Below are 18694 nucleotides of genomic sequence, written 5' to 3' on the forward strand. Positions count from 1 at the left end.
CCGCCCCGTCCACGTGACCTCCAGACCACGTGACCAACCGCCGCTCCTTTTCCGCTCCCCAATCCCTGGGCCGCCGGGGCCAGCGGGCTTCCGCCTTCAGCCGGCTTCCGCATCCGCTTCGCAATGCGCCTTCCGTTGTCCCCGCCTACTTCTCCGCAACGGAACATCGCATTGTCCAGCTACCCGCTGTCTGGCTTCTTTGGGGCATCGAATAAAGTTTCCTCATTCAAAAGCATTTTTATATCCCACAGCGCTCTCGTTCTCAGTTCCTCCTCCGCGCGGCACCTCCGCTCTTCCTGTGTCGGTTAGACCCGGACGTTGGGGCTGGGAGCACGGAAGGTGATGGCGGGGTCTCCGGAGTCTCTCTCGGGACAGGACGTGGGGTTCGTCACGCTTTCCTTGCCCAGTCCCTCCTCTCGGTTTTCTTTTTCCCACTTTGCGGAAAGCCGGGCCTCGCCAGGAAGCTGTGGGTAGCGGGTGGGGGAGCCGCGGCGGCTCCGCTTCCCAGGATGCCTTCTCGGGTTTCGCAGACTCGCATGGAGGCGAGAGTGAGGCGGCTTCTGGGAGTCAGTGGCCGCTGCGGCTGCCTGGCCAAGACTGGTCGCCTGCAGGCTCTTCCTTGCGGTGATTCGTGGCCTTTCCAAGTGTCGGCCCTGACTACACGGGAACGGACTGCGAGCCTCAGCTAAACTCTCCTTATCACCCACTAGATTACTGTGTTTTCATGCCCGCATGCCTTCCTTGAAAATTTCATCTCCCCTTCGCAGCTCTACTCTGTCCTATAGGGTCACTATGAGTCGGAATCGGCTAGATGGCAATAGGTTTCCGTACCCTTTCAGGGTCTTGCAGAGCCTGGCTTTAATCAGATTTAATTTTAATCAGGTCTTATTTAATCATATTTATTGAACGCACTTTTGGGGAGCTGAAATTATCAAAGTTGGGAGCCCCAGATCTATCCAGGAATGTGTTTTTCTTGCTGATCAGTTTATTGAATTAATAGCCCCCCAAATAAAAGATATGTACAGGTTCTAGGTAAAGTTGTGGATGAACGTAAAAATAATATTCATTGATACAAATTGAATGGCCAAGTTTGTATTTGAGATAGCTCCTTAATCCGGAAGTATTGCAAATGACAAGAACACATAGAAGAATGACCTTACCCGGGCAGGGAGTAGGATGAGAGGCCAGAGAGGCGCCATTGGCATTCAGGGTCGTGTATATGTGAAGAAATAAGTGTCTCCTTAAATACTGAGGAAATATGCAGCTCACAGCCCCATAAATTTAAAAATTGGAATAAGATACTTGTGCCTTTAGAAGCGTGGTGATTCGGAATTAAAATTAGGTGATTTGGACAGAGGCATTGTTTTAAAATGATCCTGTTAACTTTCTTGCTTTGACTTTTCTTTCTGGTTATCTGAACTGTATAAATGAAGTGATCTCCTCTACATTCTCTGCGCTGTATTTAAAAACTTCACAGAATTTCATCACCTAATAAAAGCTGGGTTTCCCTCCCCCAATTGAATCCTTAAAAATCTAATTAACTATATAAAACGATAATCTATAAATCTTGGTTTTTGTATGTATAACAGCAAGAAGATCTTTAATTTTTTATGCCAGTTTGCTCAAGTTTATCCTCATCTTCAGCTTTTTTCATTCTTTGGCACTTTAAGAAAATCACAAAGTTTTTGATTGGGAGAGGGAGGTGGTAGCATTCATTAACTATTTGGCACAGAATAGGATGGAAGGAATCACTGTGCAGGTAGAGAAGGCAGCAGGAAAAACTTTTGAGAAAAAAGTGAAGATTGACTAAGAATATAGGTGGAGCCCCGAGTGCACAGTGGTTAAGAGCTGGGCTCCTAACCATAAGGTTGGCAGTTCAAATCCATGAGCTTCTCCTTGGAAACCCTGTGGGGCGGTTGTACTGTGTCCTATAGGGTCACTATGAGTTGGAACGGACTCCGTGACAACGGGTAAGAATATAGAAGAGAAAAGCAGGTTCATAAATACCTCTAATTCTAAATGTTCTCAAACCTTAGTTTTTAATATCCTTTTAGTAAGCCAGTTTTATATCCAATTCATCATTCCCCTTTCTAAGTAGGTGAAGTCACTTAGTAAGTAACAGACCTGGGACTAGAGGCTGTTTGGCTTTTAGGTGAGCCCTTTTTCAGTTCTGTCACACTGTTAAATTAGTTTCTGAATCAGGAAAATAGAAAACAGTGGAAAAGATAAGAATGATTAAACAGACTCTAGGGGAGAATCTGGGATTAGAAGCACAGACTGCTTAGCTACTTTATATTCCAGAGAAGTTTTCAAGACAATACTGCTTTACTGTGTAGTAGTTGTTTGAAAGGAATTTTAATTGAGATAATTCTAGAAACTAAAAGATAACTAATCTAATGTTAATGCTACTAAGTAATAATATTGAGTGTGTGGCTCTCTTTTCTAGATCATTTGCATATATTACAATTAAGGACAGAACACCACAGATCTTAACTAAGGTTATTGATACGTTGCATCGACATAAAAGTGAATTTTTTGAGAAACATGGAGAGGTAAGGATTGTGTGTGTATGTTTTATTTTTTTACTGTGATAAAATATAACATAAAATTTGCCATTTTAGCCATTTTTGAGTGTACAATTCAGTGGCATAGTCTCTGGGTGCTACAAACGGTTAAGCCTTGACAACTAACTGAAAGGTTGGCACTCTGGAGGGGCCTCAGAAGAAAGACCTGGGGATCTGCTTCAGAAGGGGCTCAGCCTTGAAAACCCTGTGGAGACAGTTCAACTCTGCAACTCATGGGTTGCCATGAGTCGGAATCGACTCGATGACAACTTGTAATTATATTTACCATGTTATGCAACCATCACCAGTGTTTATTTCCAGAAATTTTCATCACCTAACACAGCAACTCTGTAGCCTTTAAGCAATAACTTTTCATCCCCCTCACTCCTGCCTGTGGTAACCACTAATAAACTTGTCTTTCTATGCGTTTGCCTATTCTAGACATTTCATATAAGTACGATCATATTTGTTCTTCTGTATCTGGCTTATTTCTTGGCGCAATGTTTTCAAAATGTACTGAGAAAATTATAGGTCTGAAAGCAGGGACTAAATTCAGTTAATATCGACATTGTGATTATTATTATTATTTTTTAATGTTCAGTTTATTTCTTACGTTTTATTCTGCATGTGTCATATTAAGTTTAAATCCGCTCCCCCCCTTTTTTTTTTTCAATGGAGCAAGAATCTTGTTGGTGTAAAAACTGTCATTTTCCTTTTATTCTGATCCCATAGCATTTGTCCCCTCTCCAGTTGGCCTTGTTATGTGAGATATTACCACAGCCCCTGGCCTGTCAGGGCATCCCATCTATCTGGACCTCCATGAAGAGCAAGGACTAGAAAGGCTCTCAGAGGTGCCAGAAGAAACCCCAGCAAGGCCAGTGCCTCTTTATTGGGGGTGTCACTGGTAAAAGAAGATTTGGAAGCATGAAAGAAATGGAAAATCTGGTGGGTGGTTGCTTTCCCTTTGCGATAATGCTTACCCACCTAAAGTTAAAGAAAGGCTACAACTCTAATTCATAAAATGGTCACCCACCTAAAGATAAAGGCCACAACTCTAATCATAAAATGAAAAAAAAAGGGCAGGGTAGATAAGGTAGGATTATGTTGATGTGGTATCTGTATGTGTTCTTTGAGTTTCAGCTTAAGAACTCTAAACTTAAATGTTGATAATAGCTTGTGACAGACTTAAAATGTAACTTGGAAATGTGGGATTTTTTTTTTCTTTTTAAGTTCAGGTCCAGAAAAATGTGTTACTTGAGAGGAATTATTCGTATTTGTATGATTTTCACATTTCTATAGGAAGGCACAGAAGCTGGAAAGAAAGCGATTTCTCTTCTTTCTAAATTACGGAATGAATTGCAAACAGATAAGCCAATTGTCCCTTTGGTGGAGAAGTTTGCTGACACTGACATATGGAATCAGTACTTAGAGTACCAACAGGGTCTTATGAAAGAAAGTGATGGGAAACCCAGGTGGTTTTACTCCCCGTGGTTGTTCGTTGAGTGCTACATGTATCGGAGAATTCACGAAGCCATTATCCAGAGGTGAGCATGTAACCACCAAACAACAAGTGTTTAGATAGAAATTATAAAAGGGTGTGTTTAACAGTAAACACCAGTGGAAGCCTGAATTCAGATCAAATCAGGAAATATTAATGGCCCCACTGGATATTTCAGCAAATGTTACAGGTGTCATAGATTCGTGGCAGTTTAATAATCTTGCTTCTGTAAAGATTACCATCAGGAAAACTCTACGGAGCCCAGTTCTACTGTGTAACACATGGCGTCACCATGAGTTAGAATCAACTTGATGGCCGTGAGATTTTTTTTTTTGACCAAGAATAGCCATACAATTGAATATGTGAAGTATGAACTGATTAAAAATTATTATAAAGACTTAAAAGCTTCATTTTCTTTTAGGCTAAAATAAGTTATTAAGCAAAAAATGTTAATTTGGAATAATACATATGAAAAAACAAGATGGAACAAAGTAAGCATGTTTTGTTTATAAAAATAGATAAGTCAGGATGAATTCGTTATGAGGAGTCATCAGGACAGTGAATCATTGTGTTGTTTTCTACTCTATCTTAATTAATCCTTAGTCCTATTTTTTTTTTTTTCACGGCTAGATTAGGAACAGGAGCCCTGGTGGCATGGTCATGAAGCACTTGGCTGCTAACTGAAAGGTTGGTGGTTTGAATCCACCAGCTGCTCCACGGGAGAATGATGTGGCAGCCTGCTTCCACAGAGATTACAGCCTTGGAAACCTTATGGAGCAGTTCTGTTCTATCCTACAGGGGCTATGAGTTGGAATTGACTCAGTGGCAATGGATAGATTAGAAAAAGACTGTTAAAAGCTAAACGTGTTGCAAAATAGCTTTTTGTAGGCTTGTTTACACTAAAGTTTTCCTGGGGAAATTCTGATATAAGCAGAAGAGAAGGTAATGTGACTTGTCCTTTTAGCTCATATGTTCCAAGAGTACAGGTTTGCTGAGTAAGAGGAATCCTTTTGTATCTGTTCCTAAATATAGCATAGGATAATTGAAAGTGATCAATGAAACCAGCACTAATAAATTATTTTGGGTAACATGCATAACCTTGAGGCTGTCTCAGTCTTTTAAAATTTTTAAAATCACAGCTTGTAGTTGTTTTTGCTGAATAAATATGTTTTAGAACTTCTGCTTTTAAAGCAAAATACGCTATTAAAAATCTAGCACCACCTGGCACATGGAAGGCACCCACGCAAAAGACTATACTGTTGTTAGTTCCCGTCGAATTGGTCCCTGATTCATGGCGACTCCATGTGTGTCAGAGTAGAACTGTGTTCTATAATGTTTTCAATGGCTGATTTTTTGGAAGTAGACGCCAGGCCTTTCTTCCGAGGCACCTCGGGGTGGACTCCAACTCCAACCTTCTTTTGGTTAGCAGCCGAATGTGTTAACCAATTGTACCACCCAGGGACAAGCTTATACTAGCAACTGTCCTATATTGAAACTAGCTATGTTCCATTTACTGCACAACTTTGTGAAGTGTAGGTATTATTTTGGTTTCCATTTTATAGTAAGGAAGCTGGGGCTCAAAAAGCTTAATAACTTGCACACAGTGGTAAGTGGTAGAGTCAGGATTTGAGCTCTGGTCTGTGTAAAACCTGATTAGAGCCTTCGTCAGACCATCCTTTTGTGAGAAGTGGTTGGATCTGGATGCCTGTCAAGGACAAAGAGTCATCTGAATTTCTGGATGCCAGTTTCATAATTTTGGAAAAGATCTGTGGTATAAGTCAAAAGCTGCTGACATGTTGAAAGACTGGGTGGTACCATGGACAGGTTTAGTGGAGTTTGGATGTTAGAGAGGCAAAAGGAATGCTGTTCCTGAGTTTGAATTTAGCAATGGATCAGATTCAGAGAATAAAAAATCCAGAGCGGAGATTCACAGACCTCAATGCACGTTTGCAATGATACTTATTTTATCTAGGGGGACGGGGCATCAGTTTTCTGTAGACACCCCAAGCAAATTCTGCTGCGCAGCCTGGGTTAATAACCACTTGTCCAGGGAACAGCTTGTTAAAACGGGAGGAGACAAAATGCAGCATTAATTTCTAGGACCTTCGTTATTAGCCATGGAGGTAGAACTCTCCCAGAGTGATTTCTGTGGTAGATACTTGAAAGTTAGGGGATTTGTTTTTACTTTTTTTAATATCCAAAGTATATTTGCTTAAATATATTTAAACATGTGACTAAAACTTTGACTCTTGCGAGACTCTACCTCACATACTTTGGACAAGTTGCCGGGAGGAATCAGTCCCTGGAGAAGCACATCATGCTTGGTAAAGTACAGGGTCAGTGGAAAAGAGAAAGACCTTTAACGAGATGGATTGACACAGTGGCTGCAACAGTGAGCTCAAGCATAACAATTGTGAACAGGGCGCAGGACCAGGCAGTATTTGGTTCTGTTATACATAGGGTCGCTATGAGTCAGAACCGACTGGACGGCACCTAACAACAACATTCACCTATGCTATTATTGATGGATATTTGAGTAGTTTCCAGTTTGGGGTTATTATGAAGAGTGCTGCTATAAACATTCTACTGCCTGTTTTTAGTGAATGTGTGTGTATTTCTGTTGGTTATATGCCTAAGAGTGAGTGACTGGGTCACGGTATAGCCACGTACGCAGCTTTAGCAGATTCTAAAAGAGCAAATAGTTTAAAGTCAGAAATGATAGTTATGTGAGTTTACTCTCTTAAATACAAGAAATTCATGTAATATTCATATTTATATAATGTAATTAAAGAAATAAGGCTCATTCTTAGTATAAGGCGTGACTTTAAGCTAATGAATGATTTCTTAATAAAACACTAGAACAGAGATTGGCAAACTTTTTCTGTAAAGGGCCAGATAGTAACTGTCTTATGCTTTTTGGGCCATGCAATCTCTGTTGGAGCCCCGGTAGCACAATGGTTAAGAGCTCAGCTGCCAAACAAAAGATTGGTGCTTTGAATCCACCAGCTGCTCTTTGGAAAGCCCGTGGGGCAGCTCTGCTCTGTCCTGTGGGGTTGTTATGACTTGATGGCACTGGGTTTAGTTTTTTTGATTAATGGCTGTTGCAGGTGCTTTACTCTGCCGTTGTAGTGCAAAAGCAGCCGTGGACAGTATGTAAACCTGTGAGCGTGGCAGTGTTCCAGTACAACTTCATTTTGAACACTGGAACTTGAATTTCACGTCACAAAATATTCTTCTTCTTCTGATTTATTTTCAGTTGTTTAGAAATGTAATAACCATTCTTAGCTTATGGAGTTGTACAAACAGTCAGCGGGCCAGATTGGGTCCATGAGCGATAGTTGGCTGACCCGCACACTAGACCCTGTGTGTCTGAATAATTTTCATCCTTTAAATCACTGTGAGAGATGGATTTATTTCAGCAATGCTGCCATTGTAAAAAACATCTTTGAATTTTTTTTGAGCTTTTTTCAGAGCCAGCTTATAAGCCTTAGACAGAAAAATAGCCTCATTATTTGTTAGCCACTCCTCACTTTGTCTCACAACTGGACCAATAAGCAACATCATGACAAAGGGAGAAAAGACTGAAGTTGTCAGGGATTTCATTTTACTTGGATCAGCAGTCAACACCCTTGGAAGCAGCAGTTAAGAAATCAAAAGACACACTGCATTGGGCAAATCTGCTGCAAAAGACATCTTTAAGGTGTTGTAGGGTAATGCTATTCAGCTATATGCATCCCCTCCCTAATGGAATTAGCTTTGCTCGTCACAGAAGCATGCGGGCCCAGTCACGCCACTCCCAGCCTTGTACCTTAGCCCAAGTCCATCCCAAATGGACTAAGGTACAAGGCTGGGAGTGGCGTGACTGGGCCAGCGGCCAAGGCCGAAGAACGCCTTAGCAACACGAAGGAAAACACCTGGGCCTGGACGTGAAGTCCCTGGGAACACTGACTGCCCAAGGATGTGGGAGAAAAACAATGAGTCTTTGTCCCAACTGGAATGGTATATAAGCTAGGATCCCTTGCTAGGTGGTTGTGGAAAGTGCTCCAGCCGACCACCACTGGAGAGCAGCTGCTCGCCTGTGTCAGTAAGTTTCCCTGAATGAATGAATGAACCTGGAAGGGGCTACGTGTCAGTTCTTCGGATTATCTGCCAGGACGCACAGTGAGGGTCTTCCCTTGTTGGGGCTGTCCTCGGACAGGTGTTGAACAGCAAAGATGTCACCTTGGAGACTAAGGTGCACCTGACCCAAGCCATGGTGTTTTCAATTGCCTCATATGCATGTGAAACCTGAATGATGAATAAGGAAGACTGAAGAAGAATTGATGTCTTGGAATTGTGGTGTTAGCGAAGAATATTGAGTATACCATGGACTGCCAAAAGAACGAGCAAATCTGTCTTGGAAGACACAGTGGCTGCCGCAACGGCCTCAAGCATAACATTGGTTGTGAGAATGGTGCAGGACCGGGCAGTGTCGTGTTATACATAGGGTTGCTATGAGTTGGAAGTGACTTTACAGCACCTAACAACAACTCCTCACTTTTGACCAAAAAATGTTTTTTTCAATTTCATAACACGCCTCATTTAACTCAAGTAGCTCTGCATGACTTTTGGCTGTTTCCAAAAAAGAAATTAACTCCAAAGGGTGAAGATATGCTACCACTGAGGACAGACAATAGTGCGCCACAGGTTCTGAAGAAAATTCCAAAAGAAAAATTTCAAAAGTGCTTTGAGCAATGGCAGTTCTCTGTCGTATAGGGTCACTTTGAGTAGGAATCGACTCCATGTCTACTGGTTTGGTTTGGTTTGGCTGAACAATGGCAGCATCCTTGGAGTAAGGGTGTAACTTGGCAAGGTGACTGACTGGAAGGAGGCTGCAATTATTTGGATGTATAAATTTGGGTATGTCTTTTTCAAACCAATCCCATTGTAGCAATCTCATATTGTTTTAGCCATAATATAGATGGCCCGTGGAAAAAATTGCTGATTTAGAAGATCAGACGTCTTGAGTGTCTTTTATATTTGATTCTGTGATCAGACGTCTTGAGTGTCTTTTATATTTGATTTGATCATATTAGTACTTGATGCTTTCTTCGGTATGTTTTTTTAGGCAAGTGTTAATATTATTTGATGTTCTCCCAGTGGACAGCATGAAGATACAGCCTTGGTACATACGTCACCTTTGGGCAGAGTAACCTGGGATTAAAAGTTGATCAAAAAAAATTACACATAAATAATCAAAAGTTATCATAATAAAGTTTACAATAATATTGAGTCTGAATTATCTCAGATGCTCGTAGTGTATTCCCGTAATACTCAACACACTGTATGGGCGTGTTCTGTTTATATCCACATGTTTATCACTTAGAACCCTGCCAGCTACATGCTCAAAAAATACTCATTGAACTAAAGTGATTATCTTGAAATTTTGTTTTCTTTTGCCCTAGAAACTCTACTGTAAACTTAGACATAGTCACAGTAGTTATTTCTTCCAGTAAAATATTTAATAGGGAACTTTTTTTTTTGCAATGTATTTATTGTGCTTTAGGTGAAAGTTGACAAATCAAATCCATCTCTCATACAAAAAGCCATACACACCCCACTGTGCACTCCCAGCTGCTCTCCCCTTAATGAGACAGCACATTCCTCCTCTCTAGCCTGTATTCCCTGTGTCCACTCAACCAGCTCCTGACCTCCTCTTCCTTCTCGTCTCACCACCAGACAGGAGTTGCCTGCATAGTCTCATGTGTCTAGTTGAGCCATGAAGTTCACTCCTCACCAGCATCGTTGTCTGTCTTATAGTCCAGGCCAATCCCTGTCTGTTGAGTTGGTTTCGGGAATGGTTCCAATCTTGGGCTATCAAAGGGTCCGGGGACCATGACTGTCAGGGTCCCTCCAGTGTTAGTCAGACCATTAAGCCTGGTCTTCTTACAAGAATTTAAGACCTGCATCCCACTATTCTCCTGCTCCATTGTGTTCCCTGTCAGGGCAGTGATTGGTGGTAGCCAGGCACCATCTAGTTCTTTGGGCCTCAGGCTGATGGAGTCTCTGGTTTATGTGGCCCTTTCTGTCTCTTGGGTTCATATTTACCTTGTGTCTTTGGTGTTCTTCATTCTCCTTTGCTCTAGGTGGGTTGAGACCAATTTATGCATCTTAGATGGCCGCTTGCTAGCGTTTAAGACTCCAGACATGATTAGGGAACTTTCGATAATTAAAGTGAATTTGAAGGGTTTATTTTTGTGTGATTGATTGTCTATGCTATGTCTAGTATCTATTACCATTAATTACTGAGACTGGGTGGCACTGTTCTCTTTAAAGAATTACAATTACCCAAATGTAAAAAAAAAAAAAAACTAAAAAGTGCCATTATATAAATGCTTCACTCATGTTTTTCTCTTGTGTTTTTCTCCTACTTTAGCCCACCAATTGATGACTTTGATGTATTTCAAGAATTAAAAGAACAAAATTTCTTTGAGTCACAGGAATCTATCATGACCTTATGTACGTATCTGCAAGAATTGATGAAAACTGTTGAACAACTAGGTGAAGATCAGCTGAAAAATGAGTTTTTTAAATTTCTGCAGGTAAATGTGATAATATATCGAGTGTATTTGTTAACTTAAACAATTAAACATAAACTGGTATGGTTACCAAGAATGTACATATTGCCAATTAAGTTATAACTGATCATTTTTAGCATTTTAGTGGTAGTGTTCTTTAAGAGGTGAAAATTCACTTATTCTATAAAAATGGGTTTTGAAATCTATCCTGCACCAACTGGAAATGATGTTAGTGACATGGGGGTCATCTGACATGGTAACCTCTGTTCTTCTTGAGAGAATACTTCCTAGTGGTTTGGTCTGGCCCCAGCTTGACTTGGGCTTAAGTCCTGGCTCTCTTGCTTATTTGTTGGACCTGAGGCAAGTTCCTTAATTTCTCTGAGCTTCAGTCTCCTCACCTGTAAAATGAGGATGATACTGCATGCCGGTGCAAGAATTAAAGTCGATTGAAGCATGTACAGTGTTGTGCACAGAGCCTGGACACAGTACCTGCACCACTCCTGGTCAGGTGATAATGCTCAGGTGGGCAGCTGGCCTGTTTAATATTGCTTTATTATAGTCCTTTTGTATTAAGTTTTTATTCTCATTCAAAACATTCTAAAATTTAAAATGTATTATTAGAACCAGAACCACTTGAAAATGTTTATTAATACGTAGCAGTATCCCCAGCACTCATTTTTTCCAGAAAAACTTAGCAACATTTCCTGAAAAAATATTAGAAAGCGCCCTGAAGAGAAACCAAGCAGGGAAGGGGAGTCGGGACTGTTGTGGGGGAGGGGAGCCGCAGTTTTCAATGGGTTGCCAGGGAGGGGAGGGCCCGCTGAGGCGGTGACTTGAGGTGGCACCTGAGGAGGAGAAGGAGGAAGAATGAGTCCTGTGCTTACCTGGGGGAGGGGTGTTGCCGCAGGACCCTGAGGTGGGAGCCTGCGAGGCAGCGTGATAGAGCAACATGCTAGCGCCAGTGCGAAGAGACTAGGAAATGAGATGAAAGAGGTAAAACCTGTCGCCTTCGAGTCAGTTCCTACTCATAGCAACCAAGTAGGATGGAGTAGGACTGCCCTGTAGGGTTTCCAAACTGTAACCTTGATGGCAGCAGACTGCCACATCTTTCTCCTGCGGAGCGGCTGGTGGGTTCAAACTGCCAAGCTTTCAGTTAACAGCTGAGTCCTTACCAGTGGTGCCACCAGGGTTGCTTGAGAGAGGTAGGAGGGTTGGGCATGGAATGAACACAGAAGGCCTGTCAGCAAATGTAAGGGCTTTGGTTTTTTACTCCAAGTGAGACAGGAAGCTTTTAAAGGGTATTTTGCAGAGAAGTAGTGTTATATTACCTTACACTTTTTTATATATTCATTTTTCTTTCTTTTTAAAATAACACTCTTGGTTGGAACATGCATCTTTTATTTTAAATCACACGTGAGAATAGTGTATTTTGGCTAATACTTATTGAGTACTGACTACATACCAGGTGTGCGGTGGGTTATCCACATGCATCGCTTCAAGTGATTCTTATAATAATCCTATGAGACGAGTGCTATCATTAGTGCATACTGTTTTTCAGTTGCAGAACCTGAGCCTTAGAGATAGTAAGTAATTTGCCAATGGTCATTAATTGGAAGTGCTGGGATTTGAACCCAGGTCTGACTCCAAAGCCTGCAATCCTAAACATGTAATCTCAGATATAGTTAAAAAAAAAAAAAAAAGGCTAAGTACCATTTTCTACAAAATAAAATTGAGTATTTCAGTTTAAAGTAGAATACAAGGTGATTGAAGTTGAAAGGGCTTGGGTTTGAACTCCACCTTGTCCAGCATCTTGTCTTTACAAGTGAGAGAATTAAACTCCAGAAAGATTGCCATGGACTAAGGTTACTCACCTGTGAAAGAAACTGGCGGTGGGAAGGAGGGGTAGGAGAAAAGGAACTGTTTGTTTCTCTTTTGCCTTTGGATTATAAAGTAAGAGGCTCCTCAGAGTCTAACGATCTTTGCAAGATGCAAAAATTTCATTCTGATATAAACAATATGAATGCTATCAGTGAGAGTATAGATTTAATGGACCTTTTATATTTTACTAAGAAAAAAAAAGGCCAGACCTATTGCCGTGGAGTCGATTTAGACTGATAGCAACCCCATAGGACAGAGTAGAACTGCTCCATAGAGTTTCCAAGGAGTGGCTGGTGGAATCGAACTGCTGACCTTTTTGGTCAGCAGCCAAGCTCTTAACCACTGCGCCACCAGAGTTTTGTAGAAATAAATTTTATGAATATTTTTAGCAACTCCTCTACGCCCCATATAACAGAGTTTTTGTTGATTATTCCAAAGAAGGGTGAATGTTTTTTACTTTTTGTTTTTCAGATTTCTCTGTGGGGAAATAAGTGTGATCTCTCTCGGTCAGGCGGGGAAACTAGTTCTCAGAAGAACAATTTAATGAGTTCTCTTGAAGACCTGAAACCTTTCATTTTAGTGAATGACATGGAACATCTTTGGTCATTGCTTGGCAGTTGCAAGAAAAGAGAAAAATCATCTGTTAGAGTGGATATTGTCCTGGATAATTCTGGGTTTGAACTTACTACAGATTTAGTATTAGCTAGCTTCTTATTGTCCTCTAAACTGGCTACTGAGATCCACTTTTATGGAAAAAGGATTCCATGGTTTGTGTCTGATACTACTGTACATGATTTTAATTGGTTAATTGACCAAGTAAAACATTCTAACCATAAGTGGGTGTCCAAGAGTGGGGTTGACTGGGAAAACTATGTTAAAATGGGCAGATGGGTTTACCATGATCATATATTTTGGACTTTGCCTCATGAGTACTGTACGATGTCTCAGGTTGCTCCTGACTTATATGCGGAGCTACAGAAGTCAGATTTAATTTTATTCAAGGGTGATTTGAATTACAGAAGGTTGGCAGGTGACAGAAAATGGGCCTTTACCATTCCATTTCATCAGGCTTTGAATGGCTTCCACCCTGCTCCTCTTTGCAGCATAAGAACATTAAAAGCTGAGATTCAGGTTGGTCTGCAGCCGGGACAAGGTGAAGAGCTTGCAGCCTCGGAGCCCAACTGGCTCACCAATGGGAATTATGGAATCTTCCAGTTTGATGGTTCACTTTGATTGGGTTTCCAAGCTCTCAGTTGTGTAGAAAGGTCTGATAATCACTTTTCATCCCCAGACAAGCAGTGTGTGAGACTCCACTGCTCTGCGTTGGCTCTGGGAAGTTAGATTCTTGGGGCTTATTTCCGTACACACTGGATGATTTTGTTCCTTGAACATTTAGCCCCACTCCATTGTTTTGGGGATTGGTGGCTTAAGTTAGTTATAGATATTACATTTATGTTGGAATTTTAGTAACTTATTTCAAGATAAATATATAATTTCAATTGGTTTTGATGAACTTATTTTTAATTGGGTAGAACGCAAAATATGAGTCAATTCTGTTTTTAAAGTTAGTTAGCCCCCCCCCCCTTCTTTTAATGCTATACTGCACAGTATTTAATATTCTAGGAAGCATAGAATTTTATTTAACTTGATTTGGGGCTCCTGAAATAAGAATTCCATGAAAGTACACATTTTAATAACTCTTTGCAAAGAGAGGCATTTCTTACAAATGTCATGTTTGAACACATGAAAGTAAAACTTACCTCTAAGTTAATTCTAACTTCTGTTCTTCTTGACTTATTTCCTTTTCAAATAATAGCTTGTTTTATTTGCACGCATTTGTATTATGTTTGGCCTGTGGAGTGGATGGTGGGAAGCACAAAATTGAAGAGAATGGAGTAGGTGGTATTTGGAGAAATGGTTTGTCTTTTACCTTCTACTTATGATATCCAAGGTCAACGGACATACATTCTCTTACAGCCTAAGTGTTTCAAATGAGCAGACTTTTAGTTTGCACTACAATTGTTAAAAAATGCTTTAGCTAGAAAAGATTCTTGTGCAGTGAATTTGGAATACTGCCAACAAATGAGTTAATTCATTTTTTATATTTCTTATTTGGGTCTTACACATTTGTGATCACCACAGCTACTAAAAGCTATAAATTTTAGCTCAATTTATTTTGAAGCCAAAATTGGAAACAGACCTGGAAATGTTTTCTTGTACTGGAATAAAATGAATTGTACTGAAAATCTCGTTTTTATTTTCCAATGAGAAATGGGAAAAATGGAAAGTTTAAAATGGGGTCTATATGAGTTTAAAATGAAACTCTACTGAGAATGTGCATTATAGACATTGCCAAAAGCAGTTTTTAATAATGCCACCTATAAATGAGTTTATAATCTGTGCTCTTGCTAATTTTTTAAATTTTTTTTTTGTTTTCTTGTAAAATGTTTATATAAAACTGCACATTTTGAATTTACTGTGCATTTGTTTACGTATGTTCTTGTTTTAAACATTAAGTTATTAAAATGCATAGCATATTGGAATTACTTGCAGACACTTGGTGTAGTTCAGGGCACACTTGTGTATTTGTATGGACTTCATAGCCACAGTGTGAGCAATTGTGCAATATATAACATTTTTCTAAAGCATGGAATACGTTTTCTATTTTTACCATGTGGTTTATTTTTATTAAGAACATGAAATTATGGTGTATGAAAAAGTGGCTTACCCCTCCTCACCCCCTACAAGAAAGAGAGCAGGGCAAGCAAACTAGAGAAAGAAAGAAAGTTCCTGTGGAAAAAGAAGCTAATTCAAGATGGATTTTTATTTAAAAAATGTCTAGCAGGGAGGACCCGCCTGTAGTTTCACCAGTTGATCTTTTTTTTTTTTTAGAGCAGCTTTATTGCAGATAAAATTCACATACCATACAATTCACCCATTTAAAGTGTACCTTTCACTGTTTTGGTAAATTCATAGGGTTGTCCAACCATCACTGAAACCTAATTTGAAAACATTTTTTTGTACCCCATGAAAGAAACCCATACCTATTGGCAATTATTCCCCCCTGCTCTTAGCTCCTGGCAACTATTAATCTACTTTCTGTCTCTCTGTTTTAACCTGTCCTGGACGTTTCATGTCAATGGAATCGATCATATAATACGTGGTTTTTTCTGACTGACTGCAAGGTTCACCAATCGTAGTATGTATCAGTACTTCATTCCTTTTTATTGCGCAATAATGTACCGTTGTGTGGGTATACTGCATTTAATTTCCATTCATCAGTTGACGGACAGACATTTGGGTTGTTCCCACTTTTGACTATGATGGATAGTGCTGCTTTGAAAATTGCTGTACAAGTTATTTGTGGTTGTATGTTTTCACTTTTTTAGTGTATGCCTAGGAATGAAGGTGCTGGGCTGTAAGCTATGTTTAACATTTTGAAGAATTGCCAAATTTTCCAAAACACTTGCACCATTTACATTCCCACCAGCAGGAGAACTTCAGTTTCTCTGCATTCTCGGTAACACTTGTGATTGGCCATGTTTTTTATTACAGCTATCCCTGGTGGCATAGTGGTTAAGAGCTATATCTGCTAACCAAAATGTTGGCAGTTTGAATCCACCAGGCGCTCCTTAGAAATCCTATGGGGCAGTTCTACTCTATTCTGTAGGGTCACACGAGTCGGAATTGACTGGATGACAATGGGTTTGGGTTTTTTTTGGTACTGGGCATGAATGGTATCTCATTGTGGTTTTGATTTGCATTTCTCTTATGATTAATGATGTTGAGCATTTCACGTGCTTATTGGGCATTTGTATATCTTCCTTGGAAGAATGTCTATATGAATCCTTTGCTCATTTTTAAATTAGGTTATTTGTCTTTTTATTATTGAGTTTAAGAGTCTTTATATATTCTGGATACAAGTCCTTTGTGACTTGCAAATATTTTCTTCCATTCTGTAGATTGTTCACTTTCTTGATGGTATTGTTAGCAGCACAAAAGTTTTTCTTTATTTTGATGAAGTCCGATTTTTTTTTTTCTTTTGTTGAAAAACACTGCTTTTTGACCTGCTTATAATCCCCTTCAGGGCCTCTGAAGGAGGGACTGAGAAACCCACTAGGTAGGGCCCTGCATTCAGCCCTCCCAGCAATCCCTTCCCACATACTATACAAAGCATAATGGAGTTCAACCAAGTTTGAGCTTGAACTTGGGAATTATGAAGATATTTTCAGTTTTGCAAACTTAATTCATGTTTAGAAACTGCCAGTTTTAAAATGAAATGCTGAATGGTCAAATCTTTAAATATAACACAAGGTGTAACTTATAAAACTGATTATTTCTCTTTTCAAATCAATAAATGCTGTTAATCACCCTGCGTATAATGAACTTTCTTAGGTTCTCTTGGGGTTTCAGAAATGAGTAAGATAAGGCCTTCCTTCTTCAGAGCTCACGGTTTACTGGGAGGGCTGAGCTTCCTAGTTAACACTGCAGGGTAGAATATGATCAGTGCCATGATAGAAATGCTAAACAAAGGCTATAGGAAGGAAGAGGAGGGAGAGGTGAATTCTGACCGGCCACTGTGGGGAAATCCTGCAGAACGTAGCACTGCACTTAGGACTGTCAGTGTATTTGGAACATTGCATTCCTGGGAGGAAGTTACAGCAGGATGCATGCTGGGAATACGGAAAAAATTGCTGAGTAATATGAACATGCTCCAGTCATTTGATCAAGGAAGGTGATGGAAGAGATCAGTGGAAAATCATGGCGAGAACGCTGAATTTAGAACTTGATATCGCCGGTGTGGAACAGCTCATAGATCAATGAAGAAAAGGAATTGACAGTTCAGGACTTAATGGATTTTGGCGAGGAAAGAGAATGACGAGGAAGGGGAGAAGCCAAAAAATTCTACAGTGAAAGAATTAGCTGGAGTTTTTTCTAAACTAAATCAGAGGCTTCAGTTTCTTGAAAACGTGGACCCAAATTCTGATCACTTTGTTAAAGTTGTTAGGCAAATTCAGGAAGCAGTGAGATGTTACCGAGAAATATGTGTAGGAAAAAAGGACCATACAGACAGCTCTCACTAATTTTCTGACTAGAAATGCCATCCCCATTCCCAGGGGGTAACCCAGATGATCCAGAACCTTCTGCAGATGGGGTCATTACTGCAACTGACAAAATGCCAATATCGTCCAGCTCTTTGTTGGAGTAAATTTTCATGATTTGTGTATTTTTTTAATGTGTGTATGTATAAAAGTGTACCTGTAAGTGTATGGAAACCATCATGGCCTACTGGTTAAGAGCTACGGCTGCAAACAAAAAGGTCGGCTGTTGGAATCCACCACGCGCTCCTTGGAAACCCTATGGGGCAGTTCTACTCTGTCCTTTAGGGTTGCTATGAGTCGGAATCAACTGGATGGCAGTGGGTTTGTTTTTTGTAAGTTTGTGTATAATGTCTCCAACCCCCAAAGACAAAAATCCAATTTGTAAAGAAACTGATAAAGGCAGTAGTAATGAACACTGAAAAAAAAAAAGTATTTGACTTACCTCAGAACCAACTTACAACACAGTCGCAACTTGAGGACCTAACGTTAATTTTCTAAGATAAATCCTCCAAAAGCAGTTATAATGTCTTTCGACCTTTAGGGAAGTGAGCCTGAGCGCAAAGCTGACCCACTGAAAATGGTAGAGTGAAGAAATGTGCAAAAGCCTATGATGCTATCTACGCTGATGAAGCCGCGCCGGAACTTTCTATGTGAGAGGATTTAATAAATGTATTTAGATCCGTTCGAGCCATGATTTTCCGTTACTTGGCATCGGAATCATCCTGATTGATATGATTATGACCCCCACTTAGCAGTTGGAACAATTGAGCCTTCCATCTTGGGGAAGTTTCCCAAGATCACTCAGCTCTTAAGTGGAAACCCTCCCACATCTGTTTGACTCCAGAGCCTCAGCTCTACAAAAGAAAATACACTCCAGCCCCCAAAAGCAATGTCAACATAGTTCAAATTTTTTGCTTGATTTCTAGAAAGCCCCAAGGTGAATCCAAAACACAATTCGGAGCTATATTTACTAAAACTCCCTTCCCCACCCATTTTCCTAACAGCTTTCTCTGTACACACCCCCACTGAGCCTTGATCCAGAAATCTCTGTCCACAAACTTCCGTCCACACCCAGTGCCTCACAACTTTTGCTCT

At 40.2% G+C, this 18694-nt stretch overlaps 1 protein-coding gene across 2 annotated transcripts; it reads left to right on the top strand.

Moving 5' to 3' along the window:
* The first annotated feature begins 112 nt into the window (after positions 1-112).
* Positions 113-18625, top strand: ARMT1 (acidic residue methyltransferase 1). Of its 2 annotated transcripts, none has more exons than XM_049903680.1 (5): positions 113-339; positions 2447-2552; positions 3864-4108; positions 10478-10643; positions 12969-18625. In XM_049903680.1, the coding sequence occupies exons 3-5, from the start codon at positions 4011-4013 to the stop codon at positions 13728-13730; spliced, it is 1026 nt and encodes a 341-aa protein (XP_049759637.1). In that variant the 5' UTR covers positions 113-339; positions 2447-2552; positions 3864-4010; the 3' UTR covers positions 13731-18625. The 2 variants fall into 2 exon arrangements, with proteins under 2 accessions (XP_049759637.1, XP_049759629.1); XM_049903672.1 differs by having other exon boundaries at positions 115-383; positions 12969-18610.
* Positions 18626-18694: the final 69 nt, after the last annotated feature.

This window comes from Elephas maximus, chromosome 1, assembly GCF_024166365.1.
Source record: "Elephas maximus indicus isolate mEleMax1 chromosome 1, mEleMax1 primary haplotype, whole genome shotgun sequence".
Classification (NCBI taxonomy): Eukaryota; Metazoa; Chordata; class Mammalia; order Proboscidea; family Elephantidae; genus Elephas; species Elephas maximus.

Coding starts and splice junctions, on each gene's coding strand:
- ARMT1 (XM_049903672.1), top strand. CDS start 343: ATGGCGGGGTCTCCGGAGTCTCTCTCGGGACAGGACGTGGG. Junction 4,109..10,477: donor CACGAAGCCATTATCCAGAG/GTGAGCATGTAA, acceptor CTCCTACTTTAG/CCCACCAATTGATGACTTTG. Junction 10,644..12,968: donor AGTTTTTTAAATTTCTGCAG/GTAAATGTGATA, acceptor TTTGTTTTTCAG/ATTTCTCTGTGGGGAAATAA.